The sequence below is a fragment of the Lutra lutra genome, chromosome 10 (assembly GCF_902655055.1).
Source record: "Lutra lutra chromosome 10, mLutLut1.2, whole genome shotgun sequence".
Lineage (NCBI taxonomy): Eukaryota > Metazoa > Chordata > Mammalia > Carnivora > Mustelidae > Lutra > Lutra lutra.
In genome coordinates, this window is record NC_062287.1 from 61,052,745 (window position 1) to 61,075,949 (window position 23,205).

General features: G+C 38.8%; 1 protein-coding gene across 1 annotated transcript in view; it reads left to right on the plus strand.

Moving 5' to 3' along the window:
• LOC125080132 (olfactory receptor 52N2) overlaps positions 1-15,931 on the plus strand; it is a 20,688-nt gene extending 4,757 nt beyond the window's left edge. The window contains exon 2 of the mRNA XM_047693994.1: positions 14,948-15,931. Coding sequence (XP_047549950.1) covers positions 14,960-15,931 — 972 coding nt within the window. The 5' untranslated portion in view covers positions 14,948-14,959. The remainder of the gene's footprint in view (positions 1-14,947) is intronic.
• Positions 15,932-23,205: the final 7,274 nt, after the last annotated feature.

A 23,205-nucleotide genomic window follows, 5' to 3' on the forward strand; every position in this document is an offset into this window, starting at 1 on the left:
GTTGATTTTGGCCATTCTAACTGGTAAAAGGTGGCATCTCAATGTGCTTTTGATTTGAATTTCCCTGATGGCTAATGATGATGAACATTTTTTCGTGTGTCTGCTAGCCATTTGCATGTCTTCTTTGGAGATGTGTCTGTTTGTGTCTCCTGCCCATTTTTGAGATAAGAGAAAATTATGGTAAAAGAGGAAAAAAAAGAAGAGGGAAGGAGAGAAGAAGGGAGAGAAGAGAAGGAAAAGAGAGGAGACAGATGAAATAAATAAATGTCTATTCATATGCTGCAATTTTCAGGAGACTGGGATTAATTGTTTAGAATTTTTTATAAGACCATGATTATATTTAAAATTACCCATATTGTATAAAACATTTGTTTGATCAATGTCTGTTCTAAATAAAATTCCAATTTGTGAATACAAAATAATTTATTACACTCTTGAAGAACATTTTTGGTGGACTCCTATGAATAACAGTACTCTGAACATTCTTGTATATGTCTTTGGGAACAAATATTTGTACATTCTTTTGTTTTACTATGCAGGAGTGAGATTTCTGGATCATACAGTAGTTTTAGGTTCACTCTTGGTATACAGTATAAACTATATTCTAAGGTGGTTGTACCAAATTGAACTCCCACCAAGACTATAAATTATTCACTCTACATTTTTCCCAACACTTGGTATTGCAAGTGTTGTGGCATTTTAATTTGCATTTTCCTGATGACAAAGAAGATGGAATATATTTTTATAAGCTCTCCACTATTTAGATGACTCTAGGGGGGTGGCAGTTAAGACTTTTGCTCTTTTCTCTTAAAATTTTTGTTTCATTATTGAAGTATAAAATTTCTTTATATATTTGGAATAAGGCTTGTCAGTTACATATATTGCCATATATTTTCTTCCAACCTGCTCCATTTCTATTACCTTAAATTTTTTTGATGAGAAAAAATTTATCTTATTGTAGTCCAATTTTTTTAAAGATTTTATTTATTTATTTGACAGAGAGAAATCACAAGTAAGCAGAGAGGCAGGCAGAGAGAGAGGAGGAAGCAGGCTCCCCACTGAGCAGAAAGCCCAATGCGGGGCTCGAACCCAGGACCTGGGATCATGACCTGAGCCAAAGGCAGCGGCTTAACCCACTGAGCCACCCAGGCGCCCCTTGTGGTCCAATTTTTATTTATTTTTATTTTTTTAAGTTTTTATTTAAAATCTAGTTAGTTAACATACAGTGTAATATTAGTTTCTTTTTTATTATTATGATTTTTTAAAAGATTTTATTTATTTATTTGACAGACAGAGACCACAAGTAGGCAGGGAGGCAGGCAGAGAGAGAGAGGAGGAAGCAGGCTCCCTGCTGAGCAGAGAGCCCTATGTGGGGCTCGATACCAGGACTCTGGGATCATGACCTGAGCCGAAGGCAGAGGCTTTAACCCACTGAGCCACCCAGGCGCCCCTATTATTATGATTTTTTTTATTGTGTTCACTTAACCAAATATAGTAAATGCATTGTTAGTTTCTGATGTTCAATGATTCATTAGTTGCATATAACACACAGTGCTCAGGTGGGCAATTTAGTGATTCAGCACTTCCATTCAACACAACAGTATTCATCACAAATGCACTCCTTAATCCCTATCACCTACTTAACCCATCCTCCCACCCACCTCCCTCTAGTAACCATCAGCTTGTTCTCAATAGTTATTTTTTTAAAATATTTTATTTATTTATTTGACAGAGAGAGAGATCACAAATAGGGAGATAGAAAGGCAGAGAGAGCGGGGGAAGCAGACTCCCCACTGAGCAGAGAGCCTGATGTGTGGCTCAATCCCAGGACCCTGAGACCATGATCCAAGCTGAGCCAAAGGCAGAGGCTTAACCCACTGAGCCATCCAGCTGCCCCTGTTCTCTATAGTTAAAGTCTGTTTTCTGGTTTGCCTCTCTCTTTTTTACCCCTATGTTCATTTTGTTTCTTAAATTGCGCCTATGAGTCTGGATAATGCATATGAGTCTGGATAATTGCATATAAGTGATATACCACACTTTTAACTATGAATATATTATCCAGACATAAAACCAACCAGGAAACATTGGACTTCAACTATACTTTAGACCAAATGGACTTAGAAAATTACAGAATGTTCTATTCAACAGCAGAAGACTACACATTCTCCTCAAGCATACATGAAATATTCTCTGGGATGGATTATATGTTAGGCCACAAAACAGGTCTTTGTTTTTTAATTTAATTTTATTTTTTAGTGTTCCAAGATTCATTGTTTATGCAAGTCTTAGCAAACTTAAGAGGGGCGCCTGGGTGGCTCAGTTGGTTAAGCATCTGCCTTCAGCTCAGGTCATGATCCCAGGGTTCTGGGATCCAGTCCCATGTCTGGCTCCATGCTCCATGGGGAGCCTGCTTCTCCCTCTGCTCCTCCCCCTGCTCATGCTATCTCTCTCTCTCAAATAAATAAAAATTTAAAAAAATATAAGAAAATTGAGGGGCACCTGGGTGGCTCAGTCGTTAAGCATCTGCCTTCAGGTCAGGTCATGATCCCAAGGTCCTGGGATTGAGCCCAGCTACCAGCTGCCTGCTCAGCGGGAAGCCTGCTTCTCCCTCTCCCACTCCCCTGTTTGTGTTCCCTGTCTCTCTCTGTCAAATAAATAAATAAAATCTTTTTTAAAAATTACAAGAAAATTGAAATCACATTAAGTATCTTTTCTAAGCACAATGGCATGAAACTAGTTATCAGTAACAGGAGGAAGCTAGACAATTCACAAATATGTAGAAGTTAAACAATATACTCCTGAATAGCAGTGAGCCAAAGATGAAGCCAAAACATGTTTGGAAACAAGAAAAAGTATAAACACAAAGAATCAAAACTTGTGTGAAACTGAAAAAAAAAACAATTCTGAGAGGGATATTTATAATGATAAATGCCTACGTTAAGAATAAAGAAAGATCTTAGGGGCGCCTGGGTGGCTCAATGGGTTAAGCCTCTGCCTTTGGCTCAGGTTATGATCCCAGAGTCCTGGGATGGAGCCCCGCATCATCAGGCTCTCTGCTCGGCAGGGAGCCTGCTTTCCACCCACACCACCTGCCTCTCTGCCTACTTGTGATCTCTGTCAAATAAAAAAATAAAATCTAAAAAAAAAAAAAAAAGAAAAAGAAAGATCTTAAATAAACAATCTAACTTTACATTTGAGGGAACTAGAAAAAGGAGAATATATTAAGATAAAAGTTAGCAGAAAGAAGGAAATAATGGAAATCAGAGAAGAAATAAATGAACTAAAGTGTATGAAAACATTTGGAAAGACCAATGAAACTAAGAGCTGATTTTTGTATGGGTGGCTAATATTATTTTAATAACAACCATTCCACTCACAGAGTCCTTGAAAGCCCTTTCCCACTTCCTGTCTCCTCCTCTCTTCTGCATTCATTTCGCCAGATGAAGGAACCACACTTTGAAGATGCCTATTGACTTGACAAGGTCACCTAGTTGCTGGGAGGCTGAACCAAACTGAAACCCTAGAGCTCTTCTGACTCCCAAACCAGTGCTCTTCTCCTGAGTCCCACCTCAGAGATAGCAAGGTCCAGAGGATGTCACTCTAAAAGAAAAAACTGATACCATAAAAAATCCTAGAGGAGAACATAGCAGTAACCTCTTTGACATCAGTCGTAGCAACTTCTTTTTAGATGTTTTCTGAGGCAAGGGAAACAAAAGCAAAAATGAACTGTTGGGACTATACCAAAATAAAACCCTTCTACCCAGTGAAGGAAATAATTGACAAAACTAAAAGGTAACCTACAGAATGGAAGAAGGTATTTACCAATGACATATCTTATAAAGGGTTAGAACCCAAAATACATAAATAACTTATAAAACTCAACACCTAAAAAAATGAATATTCCAATTAAAAAATGGGCAGATGATATGAACACTTTTCCAAAGAAGATCTACAGATGACCAACAGACACATGAAAAGATGCTCAACATCACTCATCGTCAAGCAAATGCAAATCAAATCTACAATGAAATATCACCACACATGTGTCAGAATGGCTAAAATCAACAACACAGGAAACAACAGGTATTGATAAGGATGTGGAGAAAAAGGAATCCTCCTGCACTGTAGATGGAAATGCAAACTGATGCACTATACTGAAGACCATATAGAGGTTCCTAAAAATGTTAAAAACAAAAATGAAAATAAAAACAAAAACTACCCTAAGATCCAGCAATTGCACTGCTAAGTATTTGCCCAAGGAATACAAAAAATAATAATTCAAAGGGATACTTGTACCCTAATGTTTATATAGCAGCATTATCTAAATAGCCAGATTATGGAAAGACCCCAAATTCCCATTGGCTGATGGATGGATAAAGAAGAGGTGATATATATATATATATATATATATATATAGAGAGAGAGAGAGAGAGAGAGATTGATTTACTTAGCTATAAAAAAAGACTGAAATTCTTCCATTCACAATGACATGGATAGAACTAGAGAATGTTATGCTAGGTGAAATAAGTCAGTCAGAGAAAGATAAATATATATGTAATAAATGTTATAAATGTTATACATTTATACATGTATATACATACACACACATACATACATATTCAGGGTGGTAAAATGAACCATTTATTTAGTAGCTAAGAGGAAAGATTGATATTGTAGGTGCTTTAATGCATTTTTTGGAATTTTATAATTATGTACTTAGACCATCATTTTATAAATTAATAAAAATGGAAAATGCATAATTCTTATGACTATCAGATCTCCTTGAATCCACATAGGGTAGGAAGACATTTACCTCTGACACAGTTATTGTTTTATAGTTTCACTCCTGCTTAAAAAGCTGATCAATATAAAATAATCTCAAAAGTCCCAAAGGATCTTAACTTCAACCAGAGCCCTCTGAGACATCAACTGTAGAGATCCAATTAGGCATAGACACTCAAGTCTGGGGAATCCTCAAAGGGTACAGCAATACTATGTAGAGGTGGAAACTGGTTGTTACAGAACTGTTAGATGCTCAGAAGTCTCAGTCATGTCTATAAACCCAGTCTTTGCTGATACTGAGGTGAGTTTGGGTGATTCCCAAAGACTTGTATTTCCCAAAATATAATGCTTATAGTACAAGAAATACAAGTGTTTGAGATGTGGTTGATTGGAAGCCTAGTATTTCTTCTTGACTCCAATCAGAATGGATGACCACTTATTTAAGGACTAAGAGGGAAAACAGCATACCCCTAATTGTGAAATAAATTTAAAACTACCTCAGAATTCATTGAATAAGAAGTATGGACAATAAGGGGCTCCAATGGGAAGAACACAAAAGCTTTTGCCTTAATAGATATCTTTTTTTTTTAAGATTTTATTTATTTATTTGACAGACCGAGATCACAAGTAGGCAGAGAGGCAGGCAGCGAGATGAGGAAGCAGGCTTGCCACTGAGCAGAGAGCCTGATGCGGGGACCCCAGGATCATGACCTGAGCCGAAGGCAGAGGCCTTAACCCACTGAGCCACCCAGGCACCCCGCCTTAATAGATATCTGTACTCAGAACTGCTTCTGGTGGAAATGGTCTTTGTGAGCAGGTGGAAAGTAACTGAATCTGAAAAGGCATTGAGAGAAATTCCTGAGAGGGGTTTCCCTATAGAAATCTTCCCATACAACCCCACTTCCAGGTGCCATACTGTGTTGATGTGAACAAGTCCAGTTGTAGGATTCCAGCTATCTCACAGACAGGTTCTCTCTCACAGAATGAGTTTCTCTGCAAGGATACCTCCCTTGGCTAAGGACTGATTTTCTGTTACTTTACACATTTATTCTTTTTCTTCCCTAGGACACAGTTAAGAACAAGATTTCTCCTCTTCCAATGTCATAATGAATTATTTCAGCTAGTTATGCCCAACAGCTATTCCTTCACTTATTTAGGACCATGGACAGAGAGTGATTAAACACATGACTTCAATGTCAAACCAACGTACATCTTGATTCTCCCAGGTTTTTAAGTGTTGCCAACTTAGACTTTTAATTGAGTTGCCTTGCACTTACATTCCCTCATATATAAAATGAGGTTAATGACATGTATTCACGACATTAATATAAATTTGAATACAGGAGTCAACACAATTGAAATAGTACCCAGTAGTGGAACAGACTCTGGTGTTTTTGGTTCACTAAGGTAGTCCCTAAAAGTAGAGTAATACCTGGCATGTAATCAATCAATAAATACCTGTTAAGTGAATAATATGTGTTTTAACACATAATCTGGCAATTACTGTCTATTATTACGATAGATCACATATACTGATGACTTACTAAATGTCAGACAACACTTAAAGGATCAACTCTCATTTAACCTCTATAGTCTATACTATTATTACCTTCCCTTTAAAAGCATTGTAATTGTTCAAGTCTATCCAGCTACTTAGTGTTGGAAATTCACGGACCCTCAGTGTCTATATTTCCATGAGTAAGCATACAATAGGACTCCACTTTCGTATTTTCAGAGGGCAGACATACCTATCTAGTTTTCTTCCTTTTTATATCTAAGTTTAAAAGTAGCCCACTCAATAGCAGAATTCACATGCCTCTTCTGAGGAATGTGAATCATCTGAGATGATGGGGAATCATCTGAGAGGGATAGTGTAGACAGAAATCTTATACTGAGGGAGAAAAAGAGCTGGCACTCTGCTTGTTTATGATTAATGAGTGTAGATTAATTGCTGAGTTGTATGTTATTGCTGTTTGGAAGAGCCTGAGAATTTTCCATGATAAGCAATCTGTTTTAATTTATAAGCCAGTTATTCAGAATGAAATATTCTCCTTTGTTATCTCAATATCCTGATCTTTCAGTCTTGTGGCTATAGTGTTCTCTTAGAAGGAAGCAGACATCAGTAGTGGCCTCCTATTCACACCATTCTCTCTGCAGAGGTTCCAATGGCCAACTGCTGAGTGACCTAGAATTAGCAGAAGACTTGTGAGGACTTAGCTGAATAAGATGTCCCTGGATATCATTTGAATGTCAAGAGATATTTATCATTTTTTTCTGCCTAAAATATAAATTCAAGATAAGAAAATATATTTTCCTCTCTTAAAGGCCCTGGTAGCAAGCATTTGTTTTCTCAAGTTCAATTCTCTCTCTCTCTTTTTTTTCCATGTAGAATGAGACTTTTTTTTTTTTTTGCCTCAACAATCATATTTTTATTTTCTCCAGTGAACAATAAATATTACTTTTGTGAAAACCCTGCAGTGGTGATAGAAAAATGGGGTAGGGTAGACTCATGTGTGCCTCAAGCAACATCAATCAAATTTTCAGCCAAGTCTTGATTACAAGATCTTTATTTCTGGCAATGGTCTAAGAAGCAGAAAGATCACAGCTGGATTTTCAGCACTAGGTGGTTGCCACGAGTTCTGGAAATTGGAAAAAGCATCTTCTAACTTGGAAGTTATGGTGATTTCTCTGGAGTAGTTTGAAGGAAAATAAATACAGACCTTCCCCTAGCCCCAACTCCTCTCATGATGCCATTTACAGAGTAAATTGTCTTGCTGTAACTGTTCCTGTTTGGTCTTTGCTAAGCAGATGGCCTTTTTTTTTTTTCCAGTTACAATCTGTGATTTTATTAATTTTATTTTTTATAAGATTATAATATATTTTTATCCCCAGGGCACAGGTCTGTGAATCGCCAGGTTTACACACTTCACAGCACTCACCATAGCACATACCCTCCTCAATGTCCATAAACCCAACCCCCCTCCCCCAACGCCCCTCCCCCCATCAACCCTCAGTTTGTTTTGTGAGATTAAGAGTCACTTATGGTTTGTCTCCCTCCCAATCCCATCTTGTTTCATTTACTCTTCTCCTACCCCCTTAACCCCCCATGTTGCATCTCCTCTTCCTCATATCAGGGAGATCATATGATAGTTGTCTTTCTCTGATTGACTTATTTCGCTAAGCATGATACCCTCTAGTTCCATCCACGTCGTCGCAAATGGCAAGATTTCATTTCTTTTGATGGCTGCATAGTATTCCATTGTGTATATATACCACCTCTTCTTTATCCATTCATCTGTTGATGGACATCTAGGTTCTTTCCATAGTTTGGCTATTGTAGACATTGCTGCTATAAACATTCGGGTGCACGTGCCCCTTCGGATCACTACGTTTGTATCTTTAGGGTAAATACCCAGCAGTGCAATTGCTGGGTCATAGGGTAGTTCTATTTTCAACATTTTGAGGAACCTCCATGCTGTTTTCCAGAGTGGTTGCACCAGCTTGCATTCCCACCAACAGTGTAGGAGGGTTCCCCTTTCTCCGCATCCTCGCCAGCATCTGTCATTTCCTGACTTGTTAATTTTAGCCATTCTGACTGGTGTGAGGTGATATCTCATTGTGGTTTTGATTTGTATTTCCCTGATGCCGAGTGATATGGAGCACTTTTTTATGTGTCTGTTGGCCATCTGGATGTCTTCTTTGCAGAAATGTCTGTTCATGTCCTCTGCCCATTTCTTGATTGGATTCTTTGTTCTTTGGGTGTTGAGTTTGCTAAGTTCTTTATAGATTTTGGACACTAGCCCTTTATCTGATATGTCGTTTGCAAATATCTTCTCCCATTCTGTCAGTTGTCTTTTGGTTTTGTTAACTGTTTCCTTTGCTGTGCAAAAGCTTTTGATCTTGATAAAATCCCAATAGTTCACTTTTGCCCTTGCTTCCCTTGCCTTCGGCCATGTTCCTTGGAAGATATTGCTGTGACTGAGGTCGAAGAAGTTGTTGCCTGTGTTCTCCTCAAGGATTTTGATGGATTCCTTTCTCACATTGAGGTCCTTCATCCATTTTGAGTCTATTTTCGAGTGTGGTGTAAGGAAATGGTCCAATTTCATTTTTCTGCATGTGGCTGTCCAATTTTCCCAACACCATTAATTGAAGAGGCTGTCTTTTTTCCATTGGACATTCTTTCCTGCTTTGTTGAAGATTAGTTGGCCATAGAGTTGAGGGTCTATTTCTGGGCTCTCTATTCTGTTCCATTGATCTATGTGTCTGTTTTAGTGCCAGTACCAGGCTGTCTTGATGACGACAGCTTTGTAATAGAACTTGAAGTCTGGGATTGTGATGCCAACTTTGGCTTTCTTTTTCAATATTGCTTTGACTATTCAAGGCCTTTTCTGGTTCCATATAAATTTTAGGATTATTTTTTCCATTTCTTTGAAAAAAAAATGGATGGTACTTTGGTAGGAATTGTATTAAATGAGTAGATTGCTTTGGGTAGCATAGACATTTTCACAATATTTATTCTACCAAACAAGGAGCATGGAAAATTTTTGAATTTCTTTGTGCCTTCCTCAATTTCTTCATGAGTACTTTACAGTTTTCTGTGTATAGATTCTTAGTCTCTTTGGTTAGGTTTATTCCTAGGTATCTTATAGTTTTGGGTGCAATTGTAAATGGGATTGACTCCTTAATTTCTCTTTCTTCTGTCTTGTTGTTGGTGTAGAGAAATGCAACTGATTTCTGTGCATTGATTTTATATCCTGACACTTGACTGAATTCCTATACAAGTTCTAGCAGTTTTGGAGTGGAGTCTTTTGGGTTTTCCACATATAGTATCATATCATCTGTGAAGAGTGATAGTTTGACTTCTTCTTTGCCGATTTGGATGCCTTTAATTTCCTTTTGTTGTCTGATTGCTGAGGCTAGGACTTCTAGTACTGTGTTGAATAGCAGTGGTGATAATGGACACCCCTATTGTGTTCCCGACCTTAGCAGAAAAGCTTTCAGTTTTTCTCCATTGAGAATGATATTTGCGGTGGGTTTTTCATAGATGGCTTTGATTATATTGAGGTATGTGCCCTCTATCCCTACACTTTGAAGAGTTTTGATCAGGAAGGGATGCTGTACTTTGTCAAATGCTTTTTCAGCATCTATGGAGAGTATCATATGGTTCTTGTTCTTTCTTTTATTAATGTGTTGTATCACATTGATTGATTTGTGGATGTTGAACCAGCCTTGCAGCCCTGGAATAAATCCCACTTGGTCGTGGTGAATAATCCTTTTAATGTACTGTTGAATCCTATTGGCTAGTATTTTGGAGAGAATTTTTGCGTCTGTGTTCATCAGGGATATTGGTCTGTAGTTCTCTTTTTTGATGGGATCCTTGTCTGGTTTCGGGATCAAGGTGATGCTGGCCTCGTCAAATGAGTTTGGAAGTTTTCCTTCCATTTCTATTTTTTGGAACAGTTTCAGGAGAATAGGAATTAGTTCTTCTTTAAATGTTTGGTATAATTCCCCCGGGAAGCCATCTGGCCCTGGGCTTTTGTTTGTTTGGAGAGTTTTGATGACTGTTTTAATCTCCTTACTGGTTATGGGTCTGTTCAGGTTTTCTATTTGTCCTGGTTCAGTTCTGGTAGTTTGTATGTCTCTAGGAATGCATCCATTTCTTCCAGATTGTCAAATTTGTTGGCGTAGAGTTGCTCATAGTATGTTCTTATAATTGTCTGTATTTCTTTGGTGTTAGTTGGGATCTCTCCTCTTTCATTCATGATTTTATTTATTTGGGTCCTTTCTCTTTTCTTTTGATAAGTCTGACCAGGGGTTTATCAATCTTATTAATTCTTTCAAAGAACCAGCTCCTAGTTTCGTTGATTTGTTCTATTGTTTTTTGGTTTCTATTTCATTGATTTCTGCTCTGATCTTCATGATTTCTCTTCTCCTGGTGGGTTTAGGGTTTCTTTCTTGTTCTTTCTCCCCCTCCTTTAGGTGTAGGGTTAGGTTGTGTACCTGAGCCCTTTCTTGTTTCTTGAGAAAGGCTTGTACCGCTATATATTTTCCTCTCAGGACTGCCTTTGTTGTGTTCCACAGATTCTGAACCGTTGTGGTTTCATTATCATTTGTTTCCATGAATTTTTTTCAATTCTTCTTTAATTTCCTGGTTGACCCATTCATTCTTTAGAAGGATGCTGTTTAGTCTCCATGTATTTGGGTTCTTTCCAAATTTCCTCTTGTGATTGAGTTCTAGCTTCAGAGCATTGTGGTCTGAAAATATGCAGGGCATGATCCCAATCTTTTGATACCGGTTGAGACCTGATTTAGGACCGAGAATGTGATCTATTCTGGAGAATGTTCCATGTGCACTAGAAAAGAATGTACATTCTGTTACTTTGGGATGAAATGTTCTGAATATATCTGTGATGTCCATCTGGTCCAGTGTGTCATTTAAGCCCTTTATTTCCTTGTTGCTTTTTTACTTGGATGATCTGTCCATTTCAGTGAGGGGAGTGTTAAAGTCCCCTACAATTATTGTATTATTGTCTATGTGTTTCTTTGATTTTGTTATTAATTGGTTTATATAGTTGGCTGCTCCCATGTTAGGGGCATAGATATTTAAAATTGTTAGATCTTCTTGTTGGACAGTTCCTTTGAGTATGATATAGTGTCCTTCCTCATCTCTTATTATAGTCTTTGGCTTAAAATCTAATTGATCTGATAGAAGGATTGCCACCCCAGCTTTCTTCTGATGTCCATTAGCATGGTAAATTGTTTTCCACCCCCTCACTTTAAATCTGGAGGTGTCTTCGGGTCTAAAATGTGTTTCTTGTAGGCAACATATAAATGGGTTTTATTTTTTTATCCATTCTCATACCCTGTGTCTTTTGATTGGGGCATTTAGCCCATTAACATTCAGGGTAACTATTGACAGATATGAATTTAGTGCCATTGTATTGCCTGTAAGGTGACTGTTACTGTATATTGTCTCTGTTCCTTTCTCATCTACTACTTTTAGGTTCTCTCTTTACTTCGAGGACTCCTTTCAAAATTTCCTGTAGAGCTGGTTTGGTGTTTGCAAATTCTTTCAGTTTTTGTTTGTCCTGGAAGCTTTTTATCTCTCCTTCTATTTTCAATGATAGCCTAGCCGGATATAGTATTCTTGGCTGCATGTTTTTCTCGTTTAGTGCTCTAAATATATCATGCCAGCTCTTTTTGGCCTGCCAGGTCTCTGTGGATAAGTCTCCTGCCAATCTCATATTTTTACCATTTTATGTTACCGACTTCTATTCCCGGGCTGCTCTCAGGATTTTCTCTTTGTCACTAAGACTTGTAAATTTTACTATTAGGTGTCGGGCTGTGGACCTATTCTTATTGATTTTGAGGGGGGTTCTCTGCACCTCCTGGATTTTGATGCTTGTTCCCTTTGCCATATTAGGGAAATTCTCTCCAATATACCTTCTGCTGCCTTCTCTCTTTCTTCTTCTTCTGGATTCCCAATTATTCTAATGTTGTTTCGTCTTATGGTGTCACTTATCTCTCGAATTCTGCCCTTGTGGTCCTGTAGTTGTTAGTCCCTCTTTTGCTCAGCTTCTTTATTGTCTGTCATTTGGTCTTCTATATCGCTAATTCTTTCTTCTGCCTCATTTACCCTAGCAGTGAGAGCCTACATTTTTAATTGCACCTCATTAATAACTTTTTTTATTTCAACTTGGTAAGATTTTAGTTCTTTTATTTCCCCAGAAAGGGCTTTTATATCTCCCGAGAGGTTTTCTCTAATCTTCCATGCCTTTTTCAAGCCCGGCTAGAACCTTGAGAATCGTCATTCTGAAGTCTGATCTGACATATTACCAATGTCTGTATTAATTAGGTCCCTAGCCTTTGGTACTGCCTCTTGTTCTTTTTTTTGTGGTGAATTTTTCACCTTGTCATTTTGTCCAGATAAGAGTATATGAAGGAGCAAGTAAAATACTAAAAGTGTGGCAACAACCCCCGGAAAATATGCTCTAGCCAAATCAGAAGAGATCCCAAATCGTGAGGGGAGAGAAAGGGGATAAAAAGAGGTTCAGAAAGAAAGAAAAAAAATAGAAACAATTAAAAAAAGAAAACCAATAAAGAAAAAATCTAAAAATTATATATATATATATATATATATATATATATATATATATGTATATATTAGATAAACTAGTTAAAAACGATAAAAAAGAAAAGGGTAAAAGTTAAAAAAAATTTAGCAGAAGAAGAGAAAAAAAATTGAAAAAGAAAAAAAAATTAAATTAACTGCAAGGTTAATTTATCATGGGGAGAAAGCCATGAGTTCTGTGCTTTGCTTTCTCCTCCTCTGGAATTCCGCTGCTCTCCTTGGTATTGAAACTGCACTCCTTGGTAGGTGAACTTGGTCCTGGCTGGGTTTCTTGTTGATATTCTGGGGGAGGGGCCTGTTGTCGTGATTCTCAAGTGTCTTTGCCCCAGTAGGAGTTGCACTGCCCTTACCGGGGGCCGGTCTGTGTAATCCGCTTGAGTTTGCTTTCGGGAGCTTTTGTTCCCTGAGCGCTTTCCATAGAGTTCCGGAGGATGGGAATGAAGATGGCAGCCTACCAGTCTCTGGCCTGGAGAAGCCGAGAGCCTGGGGCCCCACTCCTCAGTGAGCCCTCAGAGAACAGCGCCCAATTACTCCCGTCACCCTTGCCTCTGCCCGCGCTCCGAGCTGACTGAGCCTGCGACAAGTTCAAGGTAACCCCGAGTTTAGAGCTCATTCCTTGGCTCTGTCTCTGTAACCGGCTTCCCCATTCTAGTACCTGTAAGCTCTGTGACACTCAGACACCACCGATCCTTCTGTGACCCTGCGGGACCTGAGGCCACGCTGACCCTGCATGGGCTTCACCCCGATTAAGCCTCTGGAGCGATGTCCCTCAGCAGAACAGACTTTTAAAGTCCTGATTTTGTGCTCTGTTGCTCCGCCACTTGCCGGGAGCTGGCCCCTCCCCCCACGGTCTATCTTCCCGTCGCATTGGATTCACTTCTCCGCCAGTCCTATCTTTCAGAAAGTGGTTGATTTTCTGTTTCTAGAGTTGCTGTTCTTCTTCTCTTCGATCTCCTGTTGGATTTGTAGGTGTTTGCAATCTTTAGATTAGCTATCTAGCAGATCTCCCGCTACCTGAGGTAGTCTCAGCCTGCTACTTCTCTGCCATCTTGACTCCTCCTCGATGACTTTATTTTTTTAAATTTAAACTCAATTAGCCAGGGAGCCTGGGTGGCTCACTCCATTAAGTATCTGCCTTCAGCTCAGGTTATGATTTCAGGGTCCTGGGATTGAGCCCCACATCAGGCTCCCTGTTCATCAGAGAGCCTGTTTGTACTCTCCCTCTGCCTGCTCCCCCATCCTTGTGCTCTCTCTCTGTCAAATAAAATAAATTTAATTAATTAATTAATTAAATTAGCCAACATATAGTACATCATTAGTTTTTGATATAATGTTCAATGATTCATTAGTTGTATAAACACCCAGTGCTCATCAGATCACATGCCCTCCTTAATGTCCATCACCCAGTTACCCCAACCCCCACCCACCTTCCATTCCACAACCCTCAGTTTGTTTCCTAGAGTCAAGAGTCTCTCATGGTTTGTCTGTAAAGTTCAATTCTCAATCACCCAATAAAATTAAGGTTCTCAAAATCTAATACTACCTTTTGCACCCTAAGTGCACAGTGACATTTGAATAACAGCAGCTCTCAACAGCTCCATTTGAATTTATGTATATTAAACATGGTAAGTTCGATCACATGGGGTTCCTTATACTGAGGTAGGAACAGTAATAACAACAGTAGTATTACTGCTAATATTTATTGAGCATTCACTATACTCTCTGCACAGTTTTAGCACATTATATAAATGTATTATTGGATAATTCCAACAAATTTCTGAGGCTGGCACAATTACTATCCTCATTTGAGATTTAGAAAACAGAGGCATAAAATGACTAGTTGTCTGTGTCATGTGCAAGGTTAAGAACCAGAGATGGAATCTGATGATAGATAATATGACTCTAGGGAAACCACTTTTCATTTAAAAAAAAAAAATTTCCTTCTATATTTCGTTTCTGAGCCCCCTACTCACCTTCAAGTTATTTTCTTGTCTAGGAAATCACCACTTTTAAGGAACATAGCATGCCCACCTCCTATGAGCCACTATGTGTTGGGGAAACAGCTCCAGCCTGACCCCAGGATTCTTTATCTTGAATGGTATCCCTGGCCTAGAAGCTGCACACACCTGGATCGCCCTGCCCTTCTGCTTCATGTACATCATCGCTGTCCTGGGGAACTGTGGGCTCATCTACCTCATCAGCCATGAGGAGGCCCTGCACCGGCCCATGTACTACTTCCTGGCCCTACTCTCCTTCACGGACGTCACCCTGTGCACCACCACTGTACCCAAAATGCTGTGCATATTCTGGTTCAACCTCAAGGAGATTGACTTCAACGCCTGCCTGGCTCAGATGTTTTTTGTCCACACGCTGACTGGGATGGAGTCTGGGGTGCTCATGCTCATGGCCCTGGACCGCTACATTGCCATCTGCTACCCCTTACGTTATTCCACCATCCTCACCAACCCTGTCATCACCAGGGCTGGTCTTGCCACCTTCCTGAGGGGTGTGCTGCTCATCCTCCCATTCACTTTCCTCACCAAGCGTCTGCCCTACTGCCAGGGAAACTTCATTCCCCACACCTACTGTGACCACATGTCTGTGGCCAAGGTGTCCTGTGGCAACTTCAAGGTCAATGCTATCTATGGTCTCTTGGCAGCCCTCTTGATTGGGGGCTTTGATATGTTCTGTATTTCTGTGTCTTACACTATGATCTTGCGAGCAGTGGTGAGTTTGTCCTCTGCAGATGCTCGCCAGAAAGCCTTTGGCACCTGTACATCTCACATCTGTGCCATTGTGATCACCTATGTTCCAGCTTTTTTCACATTTTTTGCCCACCGTTTTGGAGGACACAGTATCCCCCACCATGTACACATTATTGTAGCCAACATTTACTTGCTACTGCCTCCTACAATGAACCCAATTGTTTATGGAATCAAGACCAAGCAGATCCGGGAAAGCATGATCAGGTTTTTACTTGGAGATAGGTTGTCACTAGTCAAGACAAATAAATCATAAAATAGACATATTGCTTAGGGGAAGAGGGGGTTAAAAGGAAGTGGAGAAGACATTTGTAAATGTTGAGTAATATGGTATTAAATACACAAGTCCCTCTAATACTTAGATTTTCTGAAGCCTTTGTAACTATCTATTATGATAGTTGTAAGTAGTGTAAAGATAGTGTAAAGATCTGCCAAAGAAACGAATGCAGAATAAAAAAAGTAATGCACCCATTCCCTACTGGTTTTATGTTTTACAAAAGGGTTATAGATTTCTGTGTCTAGTAAGAACAGTCAGGTAATAAAACGAGGAATGCAGGCCTGGTGTTGGTGCATGTTCTGTGTGTGGGAAGGGGAGACCCTATGACGGGGAGCAAGTAGAGCATGTCTAGGAATTGCTTGTTTTCCCCATTTCATCAGTTTAGGACCTCCATTTAAAATGTACCTACAGGGGTGCCTGGGTGGGACAGTCAATTGAGCATCCAGCTCTTGGTTTTGGCTCAGGTCATGATCTCATGACCATGAGATCGAGCTTAACATCAGGCCCGGTGCTCAGTGTGGAATCTGTTTGAGAGTCTCTCTCTCTCTGTCTCTCCCTCTGCCCACTCCCCACATGCTCTCTCTCTCTCTCTCTCTCTCAAATAAATAAATAAATAAATCTTTAAAATGCACCTATAAAATATAATTGTGATGTTATCAGTGAAACAGACAAAAGCAACAATTAAATGACTAGTATGTGTTATAATTCATTCACTTGTTCATTCATTTTGAGATACTTTTTTAGGTCATATTATTGGTCATACCTCAGGTTTAATGAGAGAGAGAAAGGCAGAGTTGAATGGAAGCAATCCCTGACCTAGGGTGCTTAGAACATGGACTCTGGTCAGGGACACAGGAGAGGAAACATAAAGGAAAGAAAGAAAAGAGATGATACAAATGTCCAGTATGGAGAGAGTAAAATGTTACTTAGGAAAGATTTGGGTGAAACATGAGTTTTGGATCCAGATAGTCCCAAGATTTAAATCTTATATCTTCATTTTTAACCACAAGACTTTAACAGGCCATTTAATCTCAATAAATTTCAGCTTCTATACTTTTTATCAAATGTGGGGAAAACATACCACAAAGATTATCTGGCTGATTAAATGCTCTTATGAAAAACAAAAAAGCACTTAGCATAATTTCTAATATGTACTAACCATTTAATAAATTAGAGCTGAGATCATTATTATTACAACCTATATTTTTCACCTCTGATTCATTCTGAACATCGTAGTTTGAGGAGAAATCTTTCCAATTATATAGGTAGTAGAAAATCAGTTTTAGGGGCGCCTGGGTGGCTCAGTGGGTTAAGCCGCTGCCTTCGGTTCAGGTCATGATTCCAGGTCCTGGGTTCGAGCCCCACGTCGGGCTTTCTGCTCAGCGGGGAGCCTGCTTCCTCCTCTCTCTCTGCCTGCCTCTCTGCTTACTTGTGATTTCTCTCTGTCAAATAAATAAATAAAATCTTTAAAAAAAAAAAAAAGAAAATCAGTTTTATTTCATCTCCCAAACATGTCATCAAAATCAGCCCACAAAGTTTTCTGCATACCTTCTATGTGACTGATTCCATGTCATGCACTGAAAGATAGAAGTGAGTACAAACACACTAATGAATTTCTAGTTTAGTACAAGATATAAAATGCAATGGAATCATTATTATAAAATGGTAACAGGGTCATTGCACAAAAAAATTATTACAAAATTCATGAAAACTAAATGATTCTCAATGGCCATTGTGGGTGGTAAGTAAAGATTTTACAGAGAAGGTAGGAGATGAGATTAATCTTGATATATGTATAAGTATTTTAAAAGAAAGGGTGGGTGGGGATTGTTATTCTTTTTTTTTTTCTTAAGAATAATTTTTTTTTTAAGATTTTATTTAGTTATTTGATAGACAGAGATCACAAGTAGGCAGAGAGGCAGGCAGAGAGAGAGAGGAAGGGAAGCAGGCTCCCTGCTGAGCAGAGAGCCCGATGCGGGGCTCGATCCCAGGACCCTGAGACCATGACCTGAGCTGAAGGCAGAGGCTTAACCCACTGAGCCACCCAGGCGCCCCAGGGATTGTTATTCTTTTTTTTTTTTTTTAAGATTTTTTTTTTTTTTTTTTTTTTTTGTTAGAGAGAGAGGGAGAGCGAGCGAGCACAGGCGGACAGAATGGCAGGCAGAGGCAGAGGGAGAAGCAGGCTCCCCGCCAAGCAAGGAGCCCAATGTGGGACTCGATCCCAGGACGCTGGGATCATGACCTGAGCCGAAGGCAGCTGCTTAACCAACTGAGCCACCCAGGCGTCCCGGGATTGTTATTCTTAAAAATGAAACAATATATGCAAAATTTTGAGGCCAAAGCGAGCACAGCCAGTTCGAGCCTAGAAATGTTTTGGGGTGACTGGAGATGAAAGGGAAAAGAGAAGAAATAAAAGACTCAGAAAAATAGATAGAAGTGGTACCTGGAAGTTCCCTGTCTGTGAGTTTCTGCATGACCTCAGGCATGCCAACCTCTGCTCTTGGACTTTGAGAGATACCAAGTTCTTAGAATGCCCTTGACCTGAAAGTAGCTGCAGCCCCCTTTGTCACCTGCCTGGACTCTTCAGATCTCTATCATACCTTCTGCCCCTGAAGCCTATCTCCCTCTCCTTCTTCCTCCTCCAATTTTTTTCTCTCATCCCTAGGAACTCAATTTTCTTAGTGGCTACTCACTTTTCCAGCGCCCCATCCCAGCTTCTGAAACTTTGACTCATGGCAGAGTGGAGATTTCTTGTGTATTCCCCCGAGTAACCTTCTATCAAAGGGTGGACAGCTTGCTTCCACAGAAAATGGTTTTGCAGGAAATAATAGTAACAACAAGAAAGATACAGCATTTATTTTCCAAGTACTTTTTCAAGAATTGTATACTTATTGGATCCTAAAAATAACTATGAGGATGATGCTATCTTATGTCCCATTTTCAGACAAGCAAACTGAGGCACAGAGAGGTTAATGACTAAATGAAAGTCACATATCCAGTAAGTGATAAAGCATGGATTTTAACCCAGCCAGTTTGGTTCCAGGGCTTTTGACTGTAATGTCTATAATATACTGCATGGTTTCCCTAAGAGATTAAGAATTGCTGGTGGCCCACTCTTCATGACTAGAATGGTGAAAAGTCCCCTCCCTGATGATCCTGTATCACTTCAGAGGACCTTTTTTAATGGTTTACTAAAATACAGAAGTTGGACATCAGATTCTTCAAGGTCCCTCACTGTATGGTCTCATGAGCAAACACTATTATTGCCTCTTTTCTAGTTTACACTGACAGATGACTACTACAAAGGGCCTGCTGACAAATTTTAGCAATTACATACTTTTCACTGTAACTTCTGGACTTTCTCCTAGCACTAATGGAAATATCAATTTCTTGCTCAAGTGCAGTCACATCAAAGATATCCACCATAACAAGTCCTGTCTAGTACCCTTGATTTTCTTTGTCCTGCTCTCATTTTTTTTCATAGTGCATAGCCCTTTCTATTTTATAATACATCTTACCTAGTCATTATGTTAATATTTATTGGATGCCCTCCCCAACTCTACTCTTTAGGATTTTAATATCCTGAATATAGATCTTTACCTTATTTGTTTACTGATGTACCTCAAACTCCACATTGATTATCTGTTCACATAATAGGTGCAATGAAAGCATTTCACCAGGTACTTAGTCTAGAAAAGGTGAGTAGGGAGGCATTTAAATTGTTATGTGAAAGTAGAGGAAAAAGCCAACTAAATAAAGGGGAGAAAAAAAGATCTGTAACTGACATGTCTTATGTGGTCACTGTAAATTTTTTGTAACTCATTTTATTTCATAACATATTATGAACATTTTTCATGCCAATAAGTATACTCTCAACTTATAATTTTTGTTCTAGATAGTGATCATATATTTTGTTTTGCAGGGGATGGAAACCAGGGTCCCTGGTTGGTCTGAAATTTTAACTGACAAAGAGAGACTAACAGAAGATAAGCCTGCACATTGTATCAAATTTTTACATGTATGTGGGAACCTTCCTAAGAAAATGAAGTGAGGAAATGACCAGAGTAGGAAGCTTTTTTACTTTTCAGACAAAGAATAGACTTGGGAAGAATTGACACAGAAGTTTGGTTTAGGGGAAGTAAAGAGTAAAGAAATAACTAAGAAGATAACAGTGTAACAGTGTTTGTTTGTAGGTTACTTTGGTTCCATTGCTGGGCTGGTGAGAGTCTGTCTCCACTGAATTTATTTCTTGCCTCCAGGCAAAAAAGCAGAAACTTTTTCTGCATTTACTTCTTAATTGCCTTCAGCTCAAAATAATTTTTATATGCCAAAGAGGCATATTTTGAGCTTACATATTCTGGTTTCCTTTAGTTTCATACATATTGATCATATATGCATGAAATTCAAGACTCAAGTTTACCAAACACTATATAGTGACATAAAATCTCTCACAACTTGGGGTGCCTGGGCGGCTCAGTCTTTAAGCATCTGCCTTCGGTTCAGGTCATGATCCCAGGGTCCTGGGATCAAGCTCCACTTTGGGCTCCCTGCTCTGTGGGAAGCCTCCTTCTCCCACTCCCACTACCCCTGCTTGTGTTCCTTCTCTTGCTGTCTCTCTCTCTGTCAAATAAATAAATAAAATCTGAAAAAACAAAAACAAAACAAAACAAAAACTCATACAACATAAAACTCCTCTCTGGAGGCAATCACCATCATCAGATCTTAATGTGTTCCTTCAGATTACTCCATGTACCTGGACTTTTTAAAATCTAAATGGTAGCATACTCAATACTTGAGTTGTTATTCCTATATTTCATATCTCTTTATATACAACTTCTTTCCTCTTTGTATGATAATTTCCTTCTTTTACCTTTGGAGTGTATATAAACAATGTTGGGGAGCATAAGCTTTATAAACTCATTTTTTCCACTTAATTTTAAATGGAAACTTAAAAATTATTTCTGGGAGGAACTGTTGGATCTTAGTTAGGGCACCTTCTCTTTCTTCAGAGAGCTAATATCAATGTGTATCCCCATAAAGTACAAAATCTACTTTTTTTCCTATGTCCATTAAAATTTGTTTTAGTAAGCTTTCAAATATTTGCCATTTGGAGAGGTAAAACAGTGTACCTTTGTAATTTATACATTTTCTTATTTTGAATGAAATTAAGCATACTAAAAAATGCCTATAATTGATTTTTATGTGCATTACCTATTTATACCCTCACCTGTTATTTTATTAAGCATTTGAAAGTGATTTGTTATAGCTATTTACTTATTTAGGTATTCATTCTTTTGATTTGAAATGAATCCCAGCCCTCTGTGACCTTGAGTCTCTCTCTGGACCTTGTTTATAGTTATCTGTCATAAGGAAATTTATTAATGTATTTATGTATGTATTTATTTATTTAGCAGAAAGGAAGAAAGAGAAAGAGAGGCAGAGGGACAGAGAGAATATTGAGCAGTCTCCACCCCCAAAGTGGAGCCCCACACAGGACTGGATATGAGACCATGACCTGAACCAAAATCAAAAGTCAGACACTTAACTGACTGAGCCAACCAGGCGCCCCAAGAATATTTTTGAGTCAAATGTACTGATCTTTCCTTTAATGACTACTGAGTTTTATTGTGAGTTTAGAATTGTCTTTTGCTTATCTGGAATTATTAAAATAAAAGTATTTTTATTTTGTTCATCTGAAATTATTAAAAGTATTTACTCATATTTTCTTCTATATTGTTCTTTTACTTTAATCCCCACTATTTAAAATAAGTGCAATGGAACACGTGTACAAAACAGTGCACAAGGCTCAATAAATTATCAACATTCATGCAATGACAACATAGGTCAAGAAGTAAAACACTGTCACCCCCCAGAAGCCACTGTCATGGAAATTCTACTTACTACCTTTTCTTCCACACACCCTCAAATAGTAACCACTATCTTAACTTCCTGTTAATGTGTCCTGCCATCTAAGTTTATGGTATAATAAAGTGAGGCTAGTGTATTTGAAGTTGTCTTGGGCCACGCAAGTGAAATGAGACCCTACAGGTAGGGTGGCAGTGAGAAGGAATTATGGAATACCTTGCTTAGCAGTGTTTCAGTTATAAACACTAGGGAAATGGTTTTTTAAAAATGGAGTACTTAAAGTCTGGATATTATCTGCCTCATTTAACAAAGTAGAAAGTTCATCATGGGTTTACTTCTTGGTTAGTGGCAGGGGAAGGCTACACATGTTAACTAGAGCATCCCCTAAAAATTCTGCCCTTCGTGTAAAGTAAAAAGATGTATCAGAGAAGGACCCCTACTCCATGGAGGAGATTCAAATAATACCTCTTATTGAACTTCTGGTACAGAGGCTGAATCCCTCCTTTTCTGCCTCAAAAGCTCCAGCTTATTCCAGTGAGAGTTTAAAGGTTGGAGGTTTAGCTCTAGGCTACCTGAGTTCAGGCCCTTCCATTTACAGGAGCACCTGTCCTGGCTGTGCTTCATGGCATCTCTCAGGATCACACTGCTTTCAGCTTCTCTCCATTTGTCTATTTGAAATCCCTTCAGAAGATCATTAATACCCATGCTGCAGTTTCATTTTAAATTTCCCTCTAAGAGGTATGAAAAATTGGCATGACTGGAGCCATTTTATGTTGGCTAACTAAATGAAAGAGGAAGAAAGATAAGAAAGATAGAAAGAAAGAAAGAAAGAAAGAAAGAAAGAAAGAAAGAGAAAGAAAGAAGAAAAGAAGAAAGAAAGAAAGAAAAAGGAAGGAAGGAAGAGAGGAAGAGAGAAAGAAACAGAAAGAAAGAAAGAGAAAGAAGGCAAGCCAGAGTGGGCACTGCACAGAAACTACTTTACCTGCCTTGGTTTGAACTGGGCCAAAACCTCTGGACTGGGTAAAATGGCATTGCTTTAAGCAGTTGCTTGAGAAGTCAGCAACAGGACATCCTGATCACAAGAAAAATAGTTGTGGACTTTCGGAAGATAAAACCAGCAGTCTGTCAATGTATAACCCAGAAGGGTTTAGCCTCTTAAAACACTCATGGAATTTTTTTTCCCTTTTCTTCAACTCATGTAATTGCCCCCCCTCATTTCCTCATAAAAATCTCTTGCTTTCACCCTACAAGTGAGACAGTATTTGGGTTCCCATCTGATTCTATGCTCTCTGAATTGCAATTCTTTGATCCCAAATAAATGCTCATTTGCCTCTCACTTTGGCTCTTTATCATCAGGTTGACAGAGGACAATGATCATGTGGATCCTG